Here is a 21,986-nt window from a genome sequence, read left to right as displayed (position 1 = left end):
AGGTGATGCGTAAATTCTCGGCCTGCGGGCCAGTTACGGTGCGCAAGATGGCGCCTAGATGCGATGCGACAATCCAGTTGCGATGTGAGAAGATGGCGCCCTTGATATGACGATGACGCCCTGGCAGCCTTGCGACCTCTCTGTACTTTGGAGCCGCGACCGGCCCAGCGACACGCTTCTCCGGTGATGCGATGGCGACTCTCACGATGGCGTCACGCTTCTCCGGTGATGCGACAGCAGACTGCTTCGATGAACACACGCTTCCAGGGAGATGCGGCGAAGGCTCGCTTCTCCGGCGTTGCGATGATTTAAGCTGCAGCGGCGACATGCTTTTTCTCGATGCGTTGCTCTTCCAGCTCCCAGCGGCACACAGGTGTCTGGAGTCAGAATTCCCAGCAAGGAAATTCAGGGGGAAGCTGGAGGTGAAGTCTTTTGTCCCTGAGACTTCAGCAGGAGGCAAGCACAGTTCAAGCCCTTGGAGAATATTCTGTAGATGAAAGTTCTTACAAAGTTCCTTCTCCTTTCCCTTAGCAATGAAGGAACCACTGCAAGCCAACCCAGCAAACCGCACACTGGCAGAGGGGCAGTCCAAACTCCTGCAGCTTCCTTGGTTCTTTTCTTTGGCAGAAAATATTCTTGTTCCAGAAGTGATCTCATTTCTTGGGATCAGGGTCTCAATATTTATACCCCAAATCCTTTTTTCTCTGAAGGCAGAGAGGCCTCTGCCTAGTCCAAACCAGTTCCCGAGCACTTTGTTTACATGACTCTCTTCTTCCTTTCACTGTGCAGGGCAGAGACATCTGCCGCCCCACAGGAGGTGGAGTCAGCACAGGGGAGAGAAGATACAGCTCTGGAGCACTCTGTTGACATGATTCCTCCTCTCCTTTCACAGTGCAGGGCAGAGACATCAGACAAGCCACAGGGGGTGGAGGGGGTGGAGCCAGCATTGTAGAGGGAAGGCCCAGCCCTATTCAGGTCCCAGGTGCAACTCCTCCCTCCCATCTAGATGCAGATCTCTCTATTTACCACTGGGCTGCCCCAGCCTGTTTCCTGGAATCCCCCAGCCCTGCCACTCACAATCCCAGACAAGGAATACACAACCCAGCAGAGGCAGGCCTAGATGGTTAGACAAGCAAATACCTACTTTCTAAAAGTGGTATTTGCGAACACAGAATATTAAAATTAAACTTCCAAAAAGATGTATTTTATTATTCTGAGTTGAGGCATACTAAATTCGAATTCCTACCATGTTCGCGGAGTCAGTTAGGATTATAAGAATGTAATAATCCAACTGCCCATTCTGCCCTATGAGAACAGGTAGCCTTCAATAGTGAAAAACGAAAATGGCTGTAATTCACTATTAGAACATGCTACACACATCAGAGCATATCCTACCTTATACTTAAAATGCAGCCTGCTCTTGGGCCTACCATAGGGGTGTCTAACATGAAACAAAGGGAAGGTATAGGGACTGGCAAGTGGGTGCACTTGGCCAAGACGACATGGCAGTGCTAGACTGCACACTGGCCTTGCAATGGCAGGCCTGAGACACACTTTACAAGCTGCTTCTGTGGGTGGCACAACCAGTGCTGCAAGCCCACCAGGATTTACAAACCCTGGGCACACATGGTGCACTGTATTGGGGGCTGACAGATAAATCAAATAACCCAATCATGGAATAACCCATTAGTACATCAATTTAACATAGGGAGCACTTGCACTGTGGCACTGATTAGCAGTGGCACAGTGCCCAAAGCATAAATCCAGCAAAACAAATCAAAACAGAGGATGCAATCCGTCAAAATGGAAGGGAGACTCACGCCAATGATGTCAGGTCTAACACCTTTTATGAGTTGAAATGAAATGAAATGAAAAATTATATTTGTATGGCGTCAAACTGCCCGGAGGCCTCGCAGCGCTTATAGTGATTGCTAAAATGGGCTACCCAAAGGTCAACAAGTTTTTGTGTACAAATATGTTTTCAGCGCTTTCCTGAAAGCCATCCTGTTTGGGTTCCCTCTGAGGGCGAGGGGAAGGGAGTTCCAGAGCCTGGCAGCAGTGTGGGAAAAGGAGCGGCCACCCCATCTAGCTTTGTTGATTTTTATTGTAGTCGCTAGATGCAGTGAGCCGGAGCGAAGGGCTCTGGAAGGAACGTAGGGCGAAACTAAGGGGAATAGAATGGCAGGGCCCGTTCGATGGAAAGATTTGTGCACAATGCACATGGCCTTGAACTGAGTTCTGGCGGCGACTGGAAGCCAGTGAAGGTCCTTTAGGGCCTGCTTGGCTGACTGCCAGCGGGGGATGTTGTATAGTAGGCGCGCGGCACAGTTTTGTGTAACCTGGAGCCTGTTGGTCACTGCTGCCGGAGCTCCTAGGTACAACCCGTTTCCATAATCCAGGCGAGAGAGGACCAAGGCCTGGACCATGATTCTCCTCGCCTGCAGAGGGATCAAAGGAAGCACTTTACGAAGCATCTTCGTAAGCCCCAACACATGTAGCCGCTGTTTTAGTTGCTTGAGCCGAGAAATCAAGCGACTTATCGAGCCAGATGCCCAGGCTCTTGGGGTTTGGGTGGGGGAGGGACGCCAAGGCAGGAGGGCCAGATGGAAACCAGAGAGGTCAATGGAGAGTTGCCCAGCAACATAACCTCCGTCTTCTCTCCATTGAGTTTGAGGCAGGAAAGTTGCATCCACCTAGCAACAGCCTCCATACAGGGACCTAAGGTGTTGGACGACCCTTCCGTGTGGTCAAGAGAGACCACCAGTTGGGTATCGTCCGCGTAGGTGACAATACGCACACCAAAGGGTTGGACTATCCCTGCTAGAGGTTGCATATAAATGTTAAAAAGCGTGGGGCTCAGGGAGGAGCCCTGAGGCACCCCGCAGCTAAGTGGATGTTTGATGGAAACTGCCTCATCCTCGAACACCTGGAAGAAACGCTCATCCAGGAAGGAGGACAGCCATTCCAGTGCCGCGCCCGACACACCCAACCCCATTAAACATTGTAATAAAATGGTGTGGTTGACAGTGTCGAACGCGGCGCTGAGATCGAATAAAATGATGGCTGCCTTTCCTCCCCGGTCCAGCACGGCTCGGGCTTCCTCCGTCACCGCAATAAGAGCAGTTTCGGTCCTGTGCTGGGGGCGGAACCCTGTCTGAGAGGCACAGAGCAGACCCGCTGATTCCAGGTAGTCTACTAAGATGGTATTAATGTGCCTCTCAAGCAATTTACTCAGCCAGGGGAGCAAGGAGATCGGGCGGAAGTTGGCTAAGTTGTTCTGGTCCAGGGAGGGCTTTTTCAACAGAGCCCTGACCATCGCACACTTCCACGAAGCAGGGACAGAATTAGTGGTAATGGAGGCATTAAGAGTATTCAGAATGGCCGGGCGAATAGCATCCCAAGCCTTAATGAGAATCCGCGGAGGTGCTGGGTCGTTAGGAGATCCCGAGGTAACTTTAGGGATGATTTTATAGAGTGTGATGGAGTCTAGCCTCGTTACCTCCAGAGAATAAAGAATAAATAGTTTGAATCTTCTGAAAGAAGTAAAGAGCCAAATCATCACAGCGGGATTGGGCGCCCGCTGGAGACAAACGCTCGGGGGCGGGAGAGATTGAAGATTTGGCTATTCTGAAGATTTCTTTGGGAGAGTTAGCGGCTAAATTAATTTTCGAGTCGTAGAATAGGGCTTGCACAGTTTTCATTTCAAGTTTATAGAGTTTTATAGTGGCTCTATAATCAGCTTTTTTTGCGAGTGAATGATCCCTTCGCCAAGCTCTCTCTAATTTGCGACAAGAATGCTTCATGAGCCTAAGAGCGGGGGAGTACCAGGGGGCAACTTTGGATCTTTTTATTAGGTCAAGAGGTTTCCTGGGGAGGACTAGGTCAAGGGCACAAGTTATCAAAGTTGGTTGTGGCCGTAGTAGGATTAGTCTCCGTCACAGGAGGATGTTCATTAAGGGCCTGTATCCACTCAGAGGACGGGAGCAAGGCCCACTTCCTTCCCCATCGTTTGTTATGGCTCAGTAGGATAGGACAGGTGGTTAGGGACCTAACAAAAGGTATTAAAAAGTGATCGGTCCAGGGTAGAGGGATAGGTACCTAGACTATAAGATTGTCTAGATTGCTAAAGATATGGTCAAGGAGATGGCCCCTGATGTGCGTCGGGTGGAACCCTTTCTGACATAAGTCAATAGCCAAGAGGTTCGAACGAAGAGTATTGGCTACTGAGTCAGATGGGTCATCTAAATGTAAATTCAGGTCACCCAACATGGTGAAGTTAGCCGAAGTAAGCGTTGAAGAGTTGTTTCCTACTGATTAAATTTCTTCTGCAACAATCTCCAATCTACAAATTACGATCTGTGACTCGATAGGAACGTGTCAAAAGTTAGTGACTAAAACGGTGGTTTCAAACCGTTGATCAAATAAATACAGGCACCTCAAAGGGAATGTTAGTTGATTCACAAAAGAAAGCATTGCATTTTATGATTTTTTTTAAGCCGCTTCAGCCACTTGACTGGTCCCGGGTTGCTTTAAAAGAAAAAAAATACATTTCGGGAATGGAAATCGGGCTTGTGGGGTGGGTTAGGGGGGAGGGGGGTAGACTGTTGTACCCTGCAGGTCCCCATCCATGCATTTCCTGCAATCACAGAGAGGCCACACATTGAGACATGCCTAATTCTCCAGTATTGGGGTGTCTTTCATAGATTCACATGCCTGAATCATTCCCCGTCGTCGGAGTGGGAGACCCACGGTACATAAAACAAGCATTTGCAATGCAATAGGTCTCGCATTAACTAGGTTTGAGCTATTGGGATTGCTAAATATTTCAACACCAATTGCAGCAAAAGTCTATAAATTGTAGGCCAAAAAAATGTGTATTTATTTTTGTAGCAATGGTGGCATGCTGCGCTTCAGATGAATATGTTTAAAAGTAAAGTGCGCCATACTGCGATTGCTACAATAGTTAATTGTGGATGCATTAACAATTGATGTGTGCACTGATGGCTGGTGGTGTGTGTGCCTGTAGAAATTGTGCACTGATGGCTGGTGGTGTGTGTGCCTGATGGAAGTGTGCACTGCCGGCCGGTGGTGTGTGTGCCTGGTTGAAGCATGCACTGACTGCTTGTGGTGTGTGTGCCTGGTGGAAGCGTGCACTGATGGCTGGTGGTGTGTGTGCCTGGTGAAAGCATCCACTGACGGCTGGTGGGGTGTGCCTGGTGAAAGCGTCCACTGACAACTGGTGGGGTGTGTGTGCCGGGTGAAAGCGTCCACTGACGGCTGGTGGGCTGTGTGTGCCGGGTGAAAGCGTCCACTGACGGCTGGTGGGCTGTGTGTGCCTGGTGAAAGCGTGCACTGACGGCTGGTGGTGTGTGTGCGTGGTGAAATCGTGCACTGACGTCTGGTGGTGTGTGCCTGGTGGAAGCGTGCACTGACGACTGATGGTGTCTGTGCCTGGTGAAAGTGTGTGCTGACGGTGTGGGTGTGTGTGTGGTTGTTTGTGTGTGTGGTTGTTTGTGTGTGTGGTTGTTTGTGTGTGTGGTTGTTTGTGTGTGTGGTTGTTTGTGTGTGTGGTTGTTTGTGTGTGTGGTTGTTTGTGTGTGTGGTTGTTTGTGTGGCTGTGGTTGTGTGTGGCTGTGGTTGTGTGTGGCTGTGGTTGTGTGTGGCTGTTGTTGTGTGTGGCTGTTGTGTGTGGCTGTGGTTGTAGGTGGTTGTGGGTGGTTGGGTGGTTGTGGGTGGTTGTGTGGTTGGGTGTGTGTGTGTGTTGTTGTTTGTGGTTACGTGTGGTTGTGTGGTGTGTGTGTTGTTGTAGTGGTGTGTGTGTTTGGTTGTGTGTGTCTGTGTTTGTTGTTTGTGGTTTGTGGTTGTGTGTGTGGTTGTGTGTGTGAATGTGTGTGGTTGTGTGTGGTTGTGCGTGTGATTGTGGTTGTGCGTGTGATTGTGTGTGTGGGTGTGATTGTGTGTGTGTGTGTGTGTGTGTGTTGTTGTTTGTGTGTTTGGTTGAGTGTGTGGTTGTGGGTGTGTGTGGTTGGGTGGGGTTGTGTTATGGGTGTGTGTGCGCATAGCCAATAGGTCTCGCTTTTGGGACCTTATAAGTATTTAGTTATACAGCACAATATCCTTGGTGCAACAACATTTACTGTTGCATGGTTAAACACTTAAAACACGTCTATCTCGACAGTACTGAAGTGGTTAATGGAATTTCATGGGGTTTGGTTGAAAGATAAACTTGCATAAATCACATATCAAGAACAATGCAAAAATATTTATCATCTAAATGGGAGTACGCTCACCCAGGAACCCTGCATGCACCACACTTTACATTACCTTCATGTGATGGGACGGGGGGATACCTCACGCACTGGTTCACATCTTCCCTCCGGCAACACACAGAGGTGGACCTCACTTGACCTCGGCATCACTGGGAGGGGGCCCTGGGGAGGGAGTTTACTGATAGAGAGTGGACTACCGTCCGAGGTAGCCCTACATACATTCTGCGTAATCAACAGTTCAAACAAATTAAATTCTTCGTGCTACATCGGGCTTACCCTACTCCAGCCCGAATTAACAGATATTTCCTCTGCGCAGATGCGGTTTGCCCCCGCTGTCGGCAGTTAGATGCTGACATCCTCCATATACTCTGGCACTGTCCGGTCTTAACTGACTACTGGAACAACGTGACAATCACCTTGACTACTTGCACCTCCTGAACCATTCCGCCTAGACGAGAAGCCCATGTATTACACCTTTTTAGTAGAAACAAAAAATGTCATATGATTTCTAGGCCTGGGTCTAATAGTGGCCAAGCGATTGATCACTTGGCTCTGGAAATCCCCTCTATCGCCTTACCCACTTGCCTGGCTGCCGATCCCTGCTTAATTGGGCTAAAGCGGAGGGTGCTGCAATACGTAGAGAGGACCTATTCGGCATCTGTAAATTTCCCCTAGAGCCTCAATGGGACACAATGGTTTCCAAGCTTCAGAAGGTAGTCACTAACATGGGGGACTCTAATGCTTTATCTGGGGCCGCCACTCAGGATCCATCCCTCACTGATAGAGGCGTAGAGTAGTGCTGCCCTCCAGATTCCTTTAGCTCTCGTGTTTCAGAACTCCATTGCTGTGGCCTCTGGACCCTGGCAGTTCTGGCTCCCCCGGCTACACTAGATGGGGCAGCAGGTCTTCAGCGACTCCAGTTTCCCTTACTTGGCTTATGTTGTCCTCATTTTATTGTACCCTATGTCCCCAGTTGAGTTTGAACTGCACTAAATTTGGTCCGTTTGCATGCCAACCACTGATGAGACTCGTCAGCACTGATCCGCCCTGTCTAGGGGTATTGACCCATGACTTTGTGATTGCAGTGAACTACTCACCTGTTTCTTCTTTTGCTATTAAGCACTGCACAATATGCTGTTGGCCATCACTTTTCTTTTTCTTCCTTTTTGCTGTATGAGCACTGCTCTGATCGTATGTTTTAAACATTTGCAAAAGTGTTATTAAAAAAAATTTAAACAAAAAGAGGATTGCAAAAATATAAACAAGACAGCTTTATTTCCCACCCCTGCTGATGACGGAACCGCTCCGTCATCAGCCGCGGTCGCGCTGTGCTGATGACGGAGCGGTTCAGTCATGGCCCGGCGCCTGCTTGGCGCGTTCTATTGAGCGGGCGGGGTCATGACGGAACTGCTCCGTCATAAGCACAGCGCAACAGACGCTGGTGACGGAGCGGTTCCGTCACCAGCATGCGCCCGCCGCTCGGCTGCCCTCCCCCCTTAGCACTGCGGCGGAATAGCCGCCGTAGTGAAGGGGTTAAAACGAAACAGTTAATCTCTTGTTCAGACATCTACACAATGTCAGTTGAAGTGCTTTTGGGGTTTGATGGTAGTAACATCCAACTAGTTGACTTACTGGTCCAACTTTATTTAGCACATTTCTGACTGTTGTTCCTATGATTTCAGGAGTGAAAACATGATCATATTCTTCTGGTTTTCCTGCAAGGGCATTTACACTTAAGCCATAGCGTAGTCAAAATAATTTGCAATGTATTCAAGCTGTCTTCCTTAAACAGCTGACCTTTAGATAACCATATAACCTTCCCGTGTAGGCTTCAGGTAGGAAATTACATGAGATTCTTACATGTTCTATTGTGTCTTTCAGGGCTTGCTATCGTTCCTCAGTGCTCCTCTCATAGGTGCCCTTTCAGATGTTTGGGGGCGAAAATCCTTCTTGCTGCTAACAGTCTTTTTTACTTGCGCTCCAATTCCATTAATGAAGATCAGTCCATGGTGAGTATGAAATTAGAATTGATATGTATTTTTTATTTGATACACATAACATGTAGAGGCAAAACGTAGGTTATAGTAGCAGTTTGTCTCTCACTTGGCGGCCCTCAACATTTTGAACAGGTGCAGAACCAAAGCAAGGGTTGCAGAGCATCTGTTGCGCACATTCCAAACCTTTTAGAATAGGTTGACTGCTGTGTGCCTATGTAGAGTTTATTTACTTAAGCTTTTTCTGGGCTGCTCCGAATAACAATGGCCTTCTAGGTTCAGGCTACTTCTTAGTACGTGAAAAACCAAGCAATCGACACAAACCGCAATCTGTGACAGCAGCAGGAACATAGAGAATGGTGTCAGAACTCACATATTCACACACATCCACCTATGGATTCCTCTTAGTGACTTAGGCACCCACTCCATATATCTGTCTGTAAGCTACGTGTCATTCATCCCTAACTTAACATGTTCTGCAAGCATTGAAAGCTTGTTCTAGTATGTCCTCCTGAATTTGGTCTACAGGGAATTGGCTATTGCACTCGCTGCCTTCTTGGTTCCTGCTCTGAACCCTGATTCTAACTTCAGCCAGGCCTTGTTTTCTTTTCGAGATCCTCCTAGGGTCCAAGTCATAGGGACCTAAGAGTTTAGGTATAGTAGTTTTCTACACCCGCTGAATGCAGGGACGCAACACCCATTGGGCTAAAAGGCCTTCAGCCTCCCTGTCAGTGGCCGGGAGAGGGCTGAATGGGTTGCAGCCTACAGACCAAGGGTCGCTCTTCTCTGCTTGAAGTCGCAAGGCCATTTATAGTTTTACTGGTCTTGGTGAGTTTGTTTATTTTTGTGGTTGCTTCTTATGATTTCGCTTTCATAATAATAAACAGTCACCTGGCTTACATAAGGCATCTTAGGGGTAGGTTTAAAGTAGCAGTGACACCACATATTAAACCGCAGGTGTAGCCATCCAGGGACTGACCTGTGTATCGTGCCTTGCCTGCTCCCATTACAACTAAAGTTGAAAATGGAAGGTACTATCGATATGAAATTATGGGAAAGTGAGGGATAATATTCTGAAAGAGGTCTGCTTTCCAAAGACAACTAAAAGTGCATGTCACATTAAAAAAGAAATCTCAACAGTAGTCTAAATGTTTTTTTTTGTAATGAAAGGGCAATTATAATACGTGGCACTATTTTGACTTGAACTGTTTAAAATACATTTTACATTCTATCTCTGGGTTGTATTTTGTAAATGTAGTAACAACTAGTGGGTTAGGACTGGCCGCAATTGCATTTTTTTCAAAATGCAAGTAATGTTTACATATAGTTGGCCCTGTATCCTGAGTAAAAATTGGATGTGATGGCAGGCCTTGTGTACAAGATCCACAGTGGAATCCAGTAGGAGATTGGTTTGAAGAAAAATGTACCGCTACTGTGGTTTTGCTGCCCCCGTAAGACATTTTATGGTCAGACTAGTCTCCTGTGGGCAAAATGTAAGACACCATTTGCACATGAAATGGCAAGACATTTTGTAAAATTTGCTTACACACAAAAGTTGTGATTTTCACAAGAGTTAGCCAATAACAGAAATTTCGTCAAGGCCTAATGTGGTTAAATGGTTCACTATTGTGACTTTTTCAGAAATCTGTGCCTACCATATAGGGCACAATTATTAATTTCAGTGGGGGGTACATAGCCTTTCATCCTTCTTAAATGTATAAAATGTGTATTAACGAACGTTCTGCTGACATCTGTTGGAACAGGTGATACATAAAGCACAGGTCACCATAATAGTGGAATCAAGAAACATGTTACTGTGGAACTTGAGGTTGCAACAGGAATAACGTATAACACATAATAATCATTAGCAAAGCAAATAGGTCTTGCGTTGTCCACCATCCTTTTGACTTTATCAATGTTTTTTTGTTTGGTAGCTTTTTTTGGGTAAGCTGCTGGACAATCGTCAATATATATATATATATATATATATATATATATATATATATATATATGAGCAAAAATTGGTTAACAGCAAATATTTTTGAGTCTCAAATGCACAGATTGCTGTAGCAATCCCTGGCCCTGAATGGAACTACTGTGAAAGAGGACAATGCCGATGCTCACAGTGAAGTTAGCCAATGGCTAAAATGGGTTGACCCATTGCCCGCTGCTCCTAATGAGCGGAAGAAATGAGAATGAAACAATAGACAATAGATGGAGAGATGTCTGAAAGCCCATATAAGTAAGTGTATTATATATACATTTTAGTACAGTCAAAAAGTTTGGCTAACGCTGGACCTTGGGGGAAAAAACAAAGAAGAAAAAGAATGTTTCATTTGCATTGAAATATTGAAAATTAGGGCTTCGGGAGAGCACTATTAAGAGGTATATTCAAAATAATTAGCCTAGAAAATGGTGATTGAAAGAAGAGAGGTTGCGAAACAGGGAACTTCAGAGAAAGGAAAATAAGGAAGTGAGACAGAAAAGGGTGACAACAAAGAATTAAAGATGGATAGAAAAGATAGAAAGAGGGACAGAACGATGGAAAAAAATCAGTCACGTGATAGGATGTGAAGAAATAAGGACCGCGAGGGAAAGAAATAAGAGGAGGCGTGCATAAAAGAGCAGACAATAAAAGGAGAGATCACATAATATGTTGGAGATAGGAGAACATTATGGTAAAAACAAAATTGTAAGTGTAAGAAAGCGAGGATACAGGAACAAAGGGGTAGAAATATGAAGGACATACTGAAAGTGCAAGCGGGAGAAAAGGAGAGAAAAAGTGAGAAGGAAGGGGCAGAGAAAAGAAAAAAATATAGAGCTGCAGACAAGAATGTTGGGGAGAAAGAAAAATGATGAGAATGGCAGCCATAGGAAGAGGGATGACAGACTGAAGAGAAAATAAAAGAGGAAGAGAAGAAGAGGTGTAAGGGCGAAGCAATAGTAAAAACAGAAAATAAATAAAGGGGTGGGAGAAAATGAAGGAAAACATTGATACAGATACAGTTTTAGCCAGACTGACTGGATAGAGAAGGCACGCAATAGTGATAGAAAAGAGGCACAAAGAAGATAAGGGACCCAGAACAGAGCGAGGATCACGTGAAGAGAGTTAGATAATTAAGAGGGAGAGCTAGAGAAAGGAGAAAGAATGTTAATGAGATCTAGCCTTTCCAGCTGATGCGAAAGGGACAGCCTTTTTGCCAAGAGGCACTGCAAACAATACACATTTGGAGCTATAATGGATCAGTATTTATTACATGCAAAAAGTAAATATCTTAAAGCTCTGTCAGTTTTATACTAGCGAGGTATGCTAAAAGTACTGTAAAATCAATAATTTTGTACCAACTATAAAACAGTTTGCTGGGGAAGATCCTCTAATCGTTTCTGTGTAATCTTTAAGATCTTACACTATGATTAGGCTGTCTCGTTTTAGGTTTAAACCTATAATAACTGATAAAACCCAACCGAAAGGGAAATAGCCCTGACCAGTGTAAACATATAAACTCTGAAAAAGCACCTCTCAACCACAAAATCAATGCCATTCAAAGAAAGGAAAAGAAGAGTGAAAGAGTAATTTATTTCCTTACTGAAGGGGCCAATACATTATAACTTTGTTATACAAGCTAGCATCAAGAAAGACTGAGCTAACATTATTCTGCTTGAGGATGTCACTAAAATATGGTTTCTTCTTCCTTTTTCTTTTTTCGGTACTGTGGTCTTTGGTCTAAAGAAGCACATTTTAGGTCTTCAATTATTTTATAAACTGTAGAGAATCAGGAAATATCAAAATCCTATTTGATATTTTGGCTGCTTTTGGGTCTTTCAATGATAGGTAAAATGGCTGGCTTCAGAAGAATCTTTCCCAGTATGTGCCATCACATTTACCCAGAGAAAATATGTAAACCCCTTGATACATCAGCCCCCAGTTTCCAGTGAGTCAGTATTGATAGTAGGTGAATTGCTAATACCTCCGGCTTTAAACATTCAATGCAAGGTATAGGGACAAGTATATGTGATAAGAGTGCTATCACCAAGCATATGGGATAGTGGTGAAAACATGACACCAGACTTTTGGAAAACATGGAACACAATGTTGCTGCTATAAGGTTCTTTCCAAGTTCAACAAAGATTGGAGTGATTTTGTTTGAATTTCCAGTGGTTCAGCTACGTATATGAAAATGTGAGATGACCTGAGCTGAAGTGCTTCTCTGTAAGAGATCCTTGCCACTTGTTAGATGGTATGCTGAAAGCATCTTTACAATCTTCAGAGTTAATGAAGAATTTTATTAACTTTTTAGTCCATTCTGGTGCACTGTTTTGTTATACGCGGGAACCAAAACGCAAATATTTCTCATTTTGTGCTTTGTGTGGCATCAAAGAAATAGTCATTCCAATTGTGTCCCTTAGCTGATGGTTCTCAATCCAAGGGGCTGTAAATGCTGTATTATCCATGTGACAACCGTTTACAGAATGTTTGCTGTGTGATGATGCCAAAGGCAAGAACTGTGAGGATCTTTGGTCTCATATTCATAGTGATGTGAAAAAAAGTACACTGTACTGCATTCTTAGATTTTCACAGGGAAACTTAACTGCTGTAGTGGATATAGTAAAAAACACTAGAGTCTGAAACCACCCCTGTCTGTCAAGTGTTTAGCATAATTGGTTTATATGTGAAACATCTCCTTGAGAGTAGGCTAGGCGACACCTTTAGTGACTTTGGAACTGCAACATGTTCCATGTAAGCAAAGCAATGTTGAAGAGCAATTCAGGAACTTTTATTTTACAATGTATGAGAAATGGCTTGCAATGATGCATGTAAATGTCCCTTCACCAACCATGGCATTTGAATGAAACCTCACTGTGGTACTCTTACAAGTTCTTAATCCCTTCCATAAAGGGGAATTTTCTCTGTAGCTTCAAAAGTGCTACTTCATTCTTGACCGCTTCAATAACTCTGAGGGCATAAGCACCCAGTTCAACGTAATGTTGCAGAACCTTCCTAGAGAATCGCAGTTTTCAAGTGCACCAGTATTGACATGGAAGGAAGGCTACGTCAGTGGCCAGAGTTGGCAAATTGTGTACTGGCTGTTTTGGCGTTGCCCATTTCAATGGCCAATGTTGAGAGGGCCTTTTCACAGAAGAAGTTTTACATGGGAAAAAAAGAGCGAGCACACATGAACAAAGACTCACTGAAGAAGTATTGTATTTGAAAAAAATGTATTTGGACCGCATATACACTGTCTACATACCGTGCACAATCAGCGCAGAAAGCAAGCAATAATAAAAGCCACACTTTCCATAAACACCGGAAAACACTGTTTCTGTGGTTTTAAATAGCACGAAATTGTGTAACCACTGATAACCACTGTTTTTTAAGGTATTGAAATCACTTGAAAACACTGGAAAAAACCCCACCAGAATTTACCAAAAATAGAAACTGACAACAGGAAAGCCTAACTATGATTATAAAATCAGTATTGCTTGTCAAAGTTGCATTAACGGCGCAATCGTGTACTCTAGTTTGGGTAATTTTCTTGGATGATAAATATTACCTCACTTGTTAATTCTAAGGTCTGTGATTTTTTTTTTTTTTGAAAGCTCATACTACCACTCACACAACACCAGAGTCACACTTTTGGCTAAGCATTGCCACCTTACCACAACATCCACATTGGTACCAGTATACCTTGCCCCACAACAAAGGAACACATTAGGCACACTCCCTGAAGTCATCACATCCAACAAGGGCCTAGGAGTTGGCTCCTCAACAGCATGTTCTCTCATCAACACTAATTAGCTTCATTCTCAATAAGGCTAGCAATGGATAACTTTGTACGTTTGCAGAAGAAAACAAATTACAAGGTCTACATCTATGCTCGGGAGGCAGGCTAAATAAAGTCGGATGAGGGGAGGAGGGAGGGCTTTGTGGGTGTAGGGTGAACAGCTCTGCCCATCCCACAGTCACATAAGCCTATTCTTCCCTCTGCTCTTCTTTTTCGATTCCCTCCTCATCTCTTACACCTCTCCACCCTCTTACTGTCTACTTTCCTTTCGTATCTTCTGCCAAATAGCCCTTCCTCACACTTTCCCCTTAGAACTTTATTTCCCCTAATCTATTGGTCCTCATCTCTTCCCCTATCTATCCATGACCTATTAGCACTTCCCATAAGAAACCTAGTGTGACCCAGAGAGATCAAAATAGACCGAGAAACCCAGACAAAAAGAGAGTGAGCGACACAGAGACAGAGAAGGGTGAGAAAAATAGAGAGGAACGAGGGAGATGAGATTGTAAAAGGGGAAGTTGTGCTGATGGAGAGGGGAGAAAACAGGAGAACCAGAAAAGAGGGACCAGATAGAGGGAATGAAAATGGAACATTGTGAATCAAGTGGTCATTCCTCAACACTCCGGTTTCTCACTGGACAGAAAAAATATTCTTTATTAAGTTCATGGCCAACCCGGAAGGATGGAAAATAATATAATGAGATGCAGGAGAGGGCAGGTCAAAATGCGACAGTGAAAGAGCTAGACATATTTGGTGACTGAGGGGATTCGGGGCTTGACATAGAGGCACATTGAGCTTTTCAAGATATTCTAGAGCAGACTCTAGCAAGCCACTCTGGCAATAACAGATACCATGAGGTTTAGGGAAGTCAAATCTTTTACAAGGATAAACAGTGGTTGGAGGGAAAGGATTAGATTAGTAGGCAGCGCTTGAAATGGATAATGATGACAAATGCACGAGTTACTGTTTGAGTACTTTCTTCCTTACTCTACCTCTGAAATTCACATGTCTTTACGAACCACATTTTTCCTCACACTGATTGCTCTCATTTTCTGAAACCTTTTTGGGGTTTCGTGTCTGATTTTCCCCACCATTCCTTCTGCAAAGCTTGTTATGCTACTTGTGAGCATTTCTCCAAGAGGTCCTATTTCGCGATCCCGTTGCCTCACAAAATAATTCGACAGAAAACACTCACAATGCCGTCTGTAAAACAATATGTAAACATTTCACAACAGTTGTAGCTGGTAGGCAAATTATAAATTATGCACTGCAGCCACTTATTTTCATAAAGAGTACTATTATTTATTATTTTTCCTTAACCATTGTTCATGGGTATGTTGTAAATATGAGTAGTGGATGGAAGGTGTAACTCTGAGTTATCAGGTAGTGCCATGGAGCGTATATTCCACTTTCTATCTGTTCTGTTGAATGCATTTGGGGAATCCTTCCCAAAGAACAGCAAGAAAGATTTCTCCTTCACCAACACCTCATCCTGAAAATAGTGTGTAAAGGTATTAGATGCATGTAAGTGTATTATGAAAAGAAAATAAATAAAACAAATTTTGCTTATGCTGTGCTATCTGTCACCACTTTTCTAAAACTTCTTTGAGGGACAGATGCTCAGATATTCTGCAATTATTTTAAAATTTCTATCCAATTGGCCTTGTGTGTTTTTTAGAATAAAAAAAAATCACTGATAATGCGACACACTAGAAAAAAGGTTTGAGGCATGTGAGCTGTACATCACATACTGTGCATAGCTCGCCATCTAGTGTTGTGTCCGTATGTTTGCCCTTTGTTTTTCTTCCAAAAAATCTTTCCAGTCACGAGGTAGGTGACTCCTCCTTTCGATTATAGTGCGCATGGGCATTGACTCCATTGTTAGATTGTTTTTGTCCCGCCATCGGTTTCGGACGTCTAACACTGCGCTCCGGTTTGACACCGTTCCTTCGGTTTCCCTCTGTGAGCAAGGTACTCGCCCGCGACGATGTTGTTTTTGTTCGCGTTTTCCCTTTTATCGAATTTACTTGCAAAAACAAAACTTTCGATCGGAAAGCTTGTGGAAGGTCGTCGGGCCTACCCGTGTCAGGCCGACCCGCAGTCGATGGAACAAACTCCCACTAAATTCTGCCCTTGGTGTCACTCGAAATACCTGTGCACCAACTCGCACAAAGTGTGTAATATGTGTTTGTCCCTCAAACACAGAGAACAGGACTGCAACGCATGCCATGCTTTCCACTCCAAGAAGACACTACGCGACTGTCTGGCTCGACGTCGCGACATGCAGAGCCAGCACACAAGCTCCATTCCAGACATCTTCGGATGAAGAGGCCGGCGAGGCCAAGGGAACTGAGGAGGAGCAGGAACCGACCGCCATCCCAGAGCTCAACCCCAACCAAGAGGACGAAATCCCACATGGACAACATACTGTGAGTACAGCTCCCTCCCCCCCCCCCCCCCCCCACCCCACCTCCTCCTCCCCCCTCCCCTCTCCACCCCCTCCTCCCCCCTCCCCTCTCCACCCCCTCCTCCCCCCTCCCCTCTCTCCCCCCTTGTCCCAAGACTCAACTCTACAAAAGAAGAAGGCTTCTTTCCAAACCACGCCCTCAGGCAACGGTCGGCACCGAGACCATGGTTCCGACGTCCCGCCTTCTGGCTGGGTACAGAAGCCTACCAAAAAGCCTTCAGGCTCCGAAAAGACTCCCTCCAAATCAAGTTTGGAGCCGAGACCTTCGAGTTCGAAACACAAGCCTGGCACCGACCCCCACCATTCATCACCGAAACACACTTCGGAAACGAAAACAGCAACACCCAAGACTTCAGCACCAAAACAGTCAGATGTGCCGAAATCACCAAAAAGGCTGTTTTGACGCTTTGATCAACAAACCGGATTTGAAACAAAAAGTGCTGTATATTCACCCTCAAACTGGATTGACATATCACAACTCAAGTGACTTTAAAAAGGAGGACTGATGCAGTGGAAGAATAGCACATTCCTTTAAAGAAGAGAATGGTGGGAACTAACTCTTCCCCTCCTCCTCTTCCTCATTCTCTTCCTTCACCTCAGTTTCAGCCTGTTTCACCTCAACATTCACCACAGCATACACCAGACAACCAGGATGATGGGGATGACAATGGGGATGGCAATGATAATCAACTAATGCAAGACCCATGGGATGATAACAATACCAATTCACACACGGGCAATGATCCTGGTTTATATCCTAACAAGCCCTCTCCACCAGATGGCAGTGTACGCTACATTGAGTTACTGGGTAGAGCTGCCACTACCATGGGGTGTAGCTACATAAAGCGTCCTTAGAAGAGGATTTCCTCTTTGAAACCCTCAGTACCACACAGAGGTGATCACATACACTACCTATGCTCAAAGAGATGATCAGGCATGTAGATGACATTTTTAATGACCTGGTCAGAGCTCGTATTCTTACCCCTAGAGTAGAAAAAAAATACAAGCCAGCACTATCTGGCACAGTATATATAAAAGGTCAGTTGCCACTAGACTCCCTGGTTGTGTCCAATGCAAGGAAAAGGGCCAACTCCCAAACAGGAGATGCTCCATCCCCGGATAAAGAATCCAAACTTATTGATGCTTCTGGGAAAAGGGTGGCCAATTCCTGGTGGGTCTCCAACACTCCGGCATTTCTAGCACGATATGACCGTGCACACTGGGACGAGATGGAGCAATGAATACAATATTTGCCCAAGGAACACAGATCTAAGGCACAAGACCTGGTGCGTGAAGGGCAACTTATTTCCAAAAACACTATAAGATGTTCCCTAGATGCTGCAGACAAGGTTGCTAGAGTGGTAAACACCAGTGCCCTCTTGAGAAGACATGCTTGGCTTCACATATCAGGGTGCAAACCTCCATTTTAAACTCTCCCTTTGATAAAGAGCATCTATTTGGCCCAGTGGTAGATTCTTCACGAGAGAAAATGAAGGACATTAAAGAGGCCAAATCCATGGGAGCCCTTCGGTCAGCACAAAGCTGTGGTTCCTTTAGGCACTACTTTTACTGCATAGGCTCTAATAATTCCTCCTCGGAGACCACCTCCACCTATAAGGGCAATAACCAACTCTCTCCATCTAGTGGTTACTTCAGAGTGGGTTGCAGAGATAACGACAAAGGCAGGGGTTCAAACACACGGACCTCCTCCTCCAATACAAAGCAGTGACATTGCCTCCACTTCCCTCGACTGAGGTAAGACTGTCAGATTTCCTACCAATCTTGCAGTTAATAACAGACAATTGGGTACTACAAATTAACCGTTCTGGTTACTGCCTTGAGTTCATCAACACTCCTCCATACATTCCACCAAAGTCGCACAAACTTTCACCAGATCACCTACACCTCCTAAAACAAGAGGTTCAGTCTCCACTTCTAAAAGGAGCTATAGAACTCGTACCACCGCAACATCACGAGTCCGGCGTGTACTCTTTTTTTTTTTTTACTTCCTAATACCCAAAAAAGATGGTTCTCTCAGACCAATGTTAGATCTCAGAGAACTAAATCTTCACATTGAGTCAGATCATTTCCACATGGTGGCACTGCAAAGTATTACCTCTGCTGCAAAAAGGAGACTTTCTGTCTACTTTAGATCTAAATTATGCCTGTTGTCTTATTCCAATCCACCTGGTCCTCACAAATTCCTCCGGTTCGTTGTAGTGGGTCAACACTTCCAGTTCAAGGTGCTTCCATTCCGAGTCACCACTGCCCCCAGAGTCTTCACAAAGTGTCTGGCGGTAGTAGCTGCTCACCACCACCAAGTATCCATGTCTTCCCATACTTAGAAGACTAGCTCATCAAAGCCAGCACATACCAGGAATGCCTTCAGCACACTTTCAGAATAATCCAGTTACTACATCAACTAGGGTTCACAATTGACACGCCAAAATCACATCTCCAACAAGCCAATACTCAGGACTACCTACGAGCCATGCTAAATACTCAAAAATCCCTTGCGGTTCCCAGCGCTACCAGATTTTGAAATATTCAAGCTTTAGTTCTCCAATTTCAACCCAGTCATTGGATTCCAGCTCGGGTTTATATGCAATGGCTGGGAAGGATGGCATCTTGCATCATAATAGTCCCCCATGCCAGAGTGCACATGAATCCACTTCAGGAATGCTTCGCCAGTCAATGGAACCAGTCATAGGGTCTATTGACCGATCTAGTTTTGGTAAGCGGGGCATACTCATCGCTCTCTGCAGTGGTGGAACGCACAAAATGTGTCAAAAGGACAGTCCTTTATAGACCCGGTTCCACAGATAGTACTGACATCTGTGTGTCCCTCACTGGTTAGAGAGCTCATCTAAATCAACACACAGTGCAAGGCCTGTGGAGTCATCAGCAGACGTTGCTTCACATCAATCATCTAGAGCTGCTTGCAATCTTTCTAGCTCTCAAGGCGTTTCAGACTCCGCTGGAAGGCAAAGCTGTCTTGGTTCGTACAGACAACATGACAGCTATGTATTACATACAAAAACGGGGGGGGGACTCACTCTCTCCAACTGTCACACTTAGCCTAAGACATCTGGTGGTGGGCCATTCACCACAAACTTTATCTCCTAGCAGAACCCCTCCCAGGAGTGAACAACTAGATTGCAGATCTCAGCAGACAGAGACAGCAAATACACAAATGGGAACTCCACCCTCAGGTTCTCCTCCCACACTTTCAAAGTTGGGTAGTCCCTCACATAGACCTGTTCGCCACACACCAAAACGCAAAATGCCAAAGCTTCGCCTCCAGGTACCCACACCAGCAATCCAAGGGTAATGCAGTACGGATGAACTGGTCAGGGATATTTGTCAACACTTTTTCGCCTCTCCCATTCATTACATTAGTGGTTGAGAAGCTCAGGCAAAAATCCCTTACTAATCCTAGTAGCTCCCACATGGGCACGTCAACCATAGTTCACAACCCTGTTCGAGCTATCTCTATTCCCGCATCAAAAGCTACATTTAACCTCCAGTCTCCTTGTACAGAGCCATGGAGAAATCAGACACCCATATCCCAAGCAACTGAACCTCGCGACCTGGCTCCTGAAGTCTTAGAGTTTAGTTACTTAAACCTTCCTTCAGAATGTATGAATATCATTAGAGAGGCTAGAAGACCTACTACAAGGGCCTGCTATGCAGCTAAGTGGAAGAGATTTGTTATTTACTGTAGTAACCATCAACCCTCTTGATGCTTCTATACAGAACAACATATGTTATCTGTTACACGTGCAACAGTCAATGTTGGCGTATACCTCTATCAGACCACATCTAGCGGCAGTTGTTGCATATCTGCAAAATAGACCGCATTTGTCGTTATTTAGAGTACCTGTGAGCAAAGCTTTCATGGAAGGACTAAAAAGAGTCATACCACCAAAACCTCTACCAGCTCCAGTGCGGAATCTTAATATAGTCCTCACAAGGTTGATGGGCCCACCTTTTGAACCCATGCACAAATGCGAACTACAGTTCGTCTCTTGGAAAACAGCTTTCATAATTGCAATCACATCATTAAGAAGAGTGAATTACAGGCATTAACCATACAAAAACCATTTTTTCAACTACACAAAGTACTAATCCTAAATTTGTCCCTAAAATCTTTCCTGCATTTCACATAAATCAGTCGGTAGAATTACCCGTATTCTTTCCTCACCTGATTCCATTACAGAAACAGCTCTACACACCCTAGATGTTAGAAGAGCACTCTTGTACTAAATTGAAAGGACAAAATCTCTTTGTAAAACAAAACAACTCTTTGTTGCTTCTGCGCCACCACACTAGGGCAATCCTATCTCCAAATCAGGTATTGAAAGGTGGAGTGTTAAGTGCATTTAAACCTGCTTTAAATGCGAAAGCAAAGACAACTCTAACTGTACGCCCTAGGGCACATTCCACTCGTAAGCTAGGGGCCACTATGGCTTTTTTAGGAAACATTCCTATTGTTGTCATTTGCAAAGCTGCAACATGGTCTCCACCGCACACATTTTGTAAACATTGTTGTGTAGCTGTCAGCAAGACAACATGCCAATGTGGGTCAAGCAGTACTTAAGACACTATTTCAGACTACTCCAACAGCTACAGGTTAGCCACCGCTTTGGGAGGATACTGCTATGTAATCTATGCACAGCATGTGATCTACAGCTCACATGCCTCGACCGGCTAATGTTACTTACCCAGTAAGCGTCTGTTCTTGGCATGTAGAGCTGTAGATTCACATGTGCCCACCCACCATAACTGTAGATGCTGAAGTTCTCTATTTAATTTACATACATCTCTATTCTTTACTACTACTCCATTCTCACCCTCTGCGGCAAACAATCGAATAATGGAGTCGATGCCCATGCGCACTGTCATTGAAAGGAGGAGTCCCCTACCTTGTGACTGGAAAGACTTCTTCGAAGAAAAACAAAGTGCAAACATCCGGACCCAACACTAGATGGCGATCTATGCACAGCATGTGAATCTACAGCTCTACATGTCAAGAACATATGCTTACTGGGTAAGTAACATTATCCTTCCACATCCTGCCAGGTCTACTTGCCCCAATGTGCTTTAAAATGCAACGTTTTCCATATATCTTCCTACAGTTCCTTTATTGACAGCCCAGCAACTCCTGTAAATTTTATCAAGTACTGCTTTGCTCCCTACTGGCCCGGTGTGTTTTTAAAATACACATTCACCCCATCTTGTCCAGGCAAATGCCCCCCCAACTATTACACATTGTCGCAGAACAGTGAAAGTACAGGGGTGTAGCTGGGGGGGGGGGGTGGAGAATTAAGGGGGTGTTGAAGAATTAAGGGGGTGGTGATCCTATCCCCCAAATACATTCCTGGCTTCAGAGTTTGGTCTGAGGGGCCAGATTTGGGTCTTCTATGCCCTTGTCGGTTGTTCTCGTTTGACTAAAAGGTTTCAACTGGTAATT

The 21,986-nt window shown here is 44.9% G+C and overlaps 1 protein-coding gene across 1 annotated transcript in view; it reads left to right on the top strand.

The window, feature by feature from the left end:
* SLC71A1 (solute carrier family 71 member 1) overlaps window positions 1-21,986 on the top strand; it is a 290,205-nt gene that overhangs the window by 186,959 nt on the left and 81,260 nt on the right. Inside the window, exon 4 of the mRNA XM_086954554.1 lies at window positions 8,151-8,278. Within this exon, the coding sequence (XP_086810680.1) occupies window positions 8,151-8,278 (128 nt within the window). The remainder of the gene's footprint in view (window positions 1-8,150; window positions 8,279-21,986) is intronic.

The sequence above is a fragment of the Lissotriton vulgaris genome, chromosome 1_1, assembly GCF_964263255.1.
Source record: "Lissotriton vulgaris chromosome 1_1, aLisVul1.2, whole genome shotgun sequence".
In the NCBI taxonomy this organism is placed as follows: Eukaryota; Metazoa; Chordata; class Amphibia; order Caudata; family Salamandridae; genus Lissotriton; species Lissotriton vulgaris.
The sequence above is the reverse complement of the archived record's forward strand: the minus strand, read 5'-3'. Positions and strand labels throughout refer to the sequence as shown.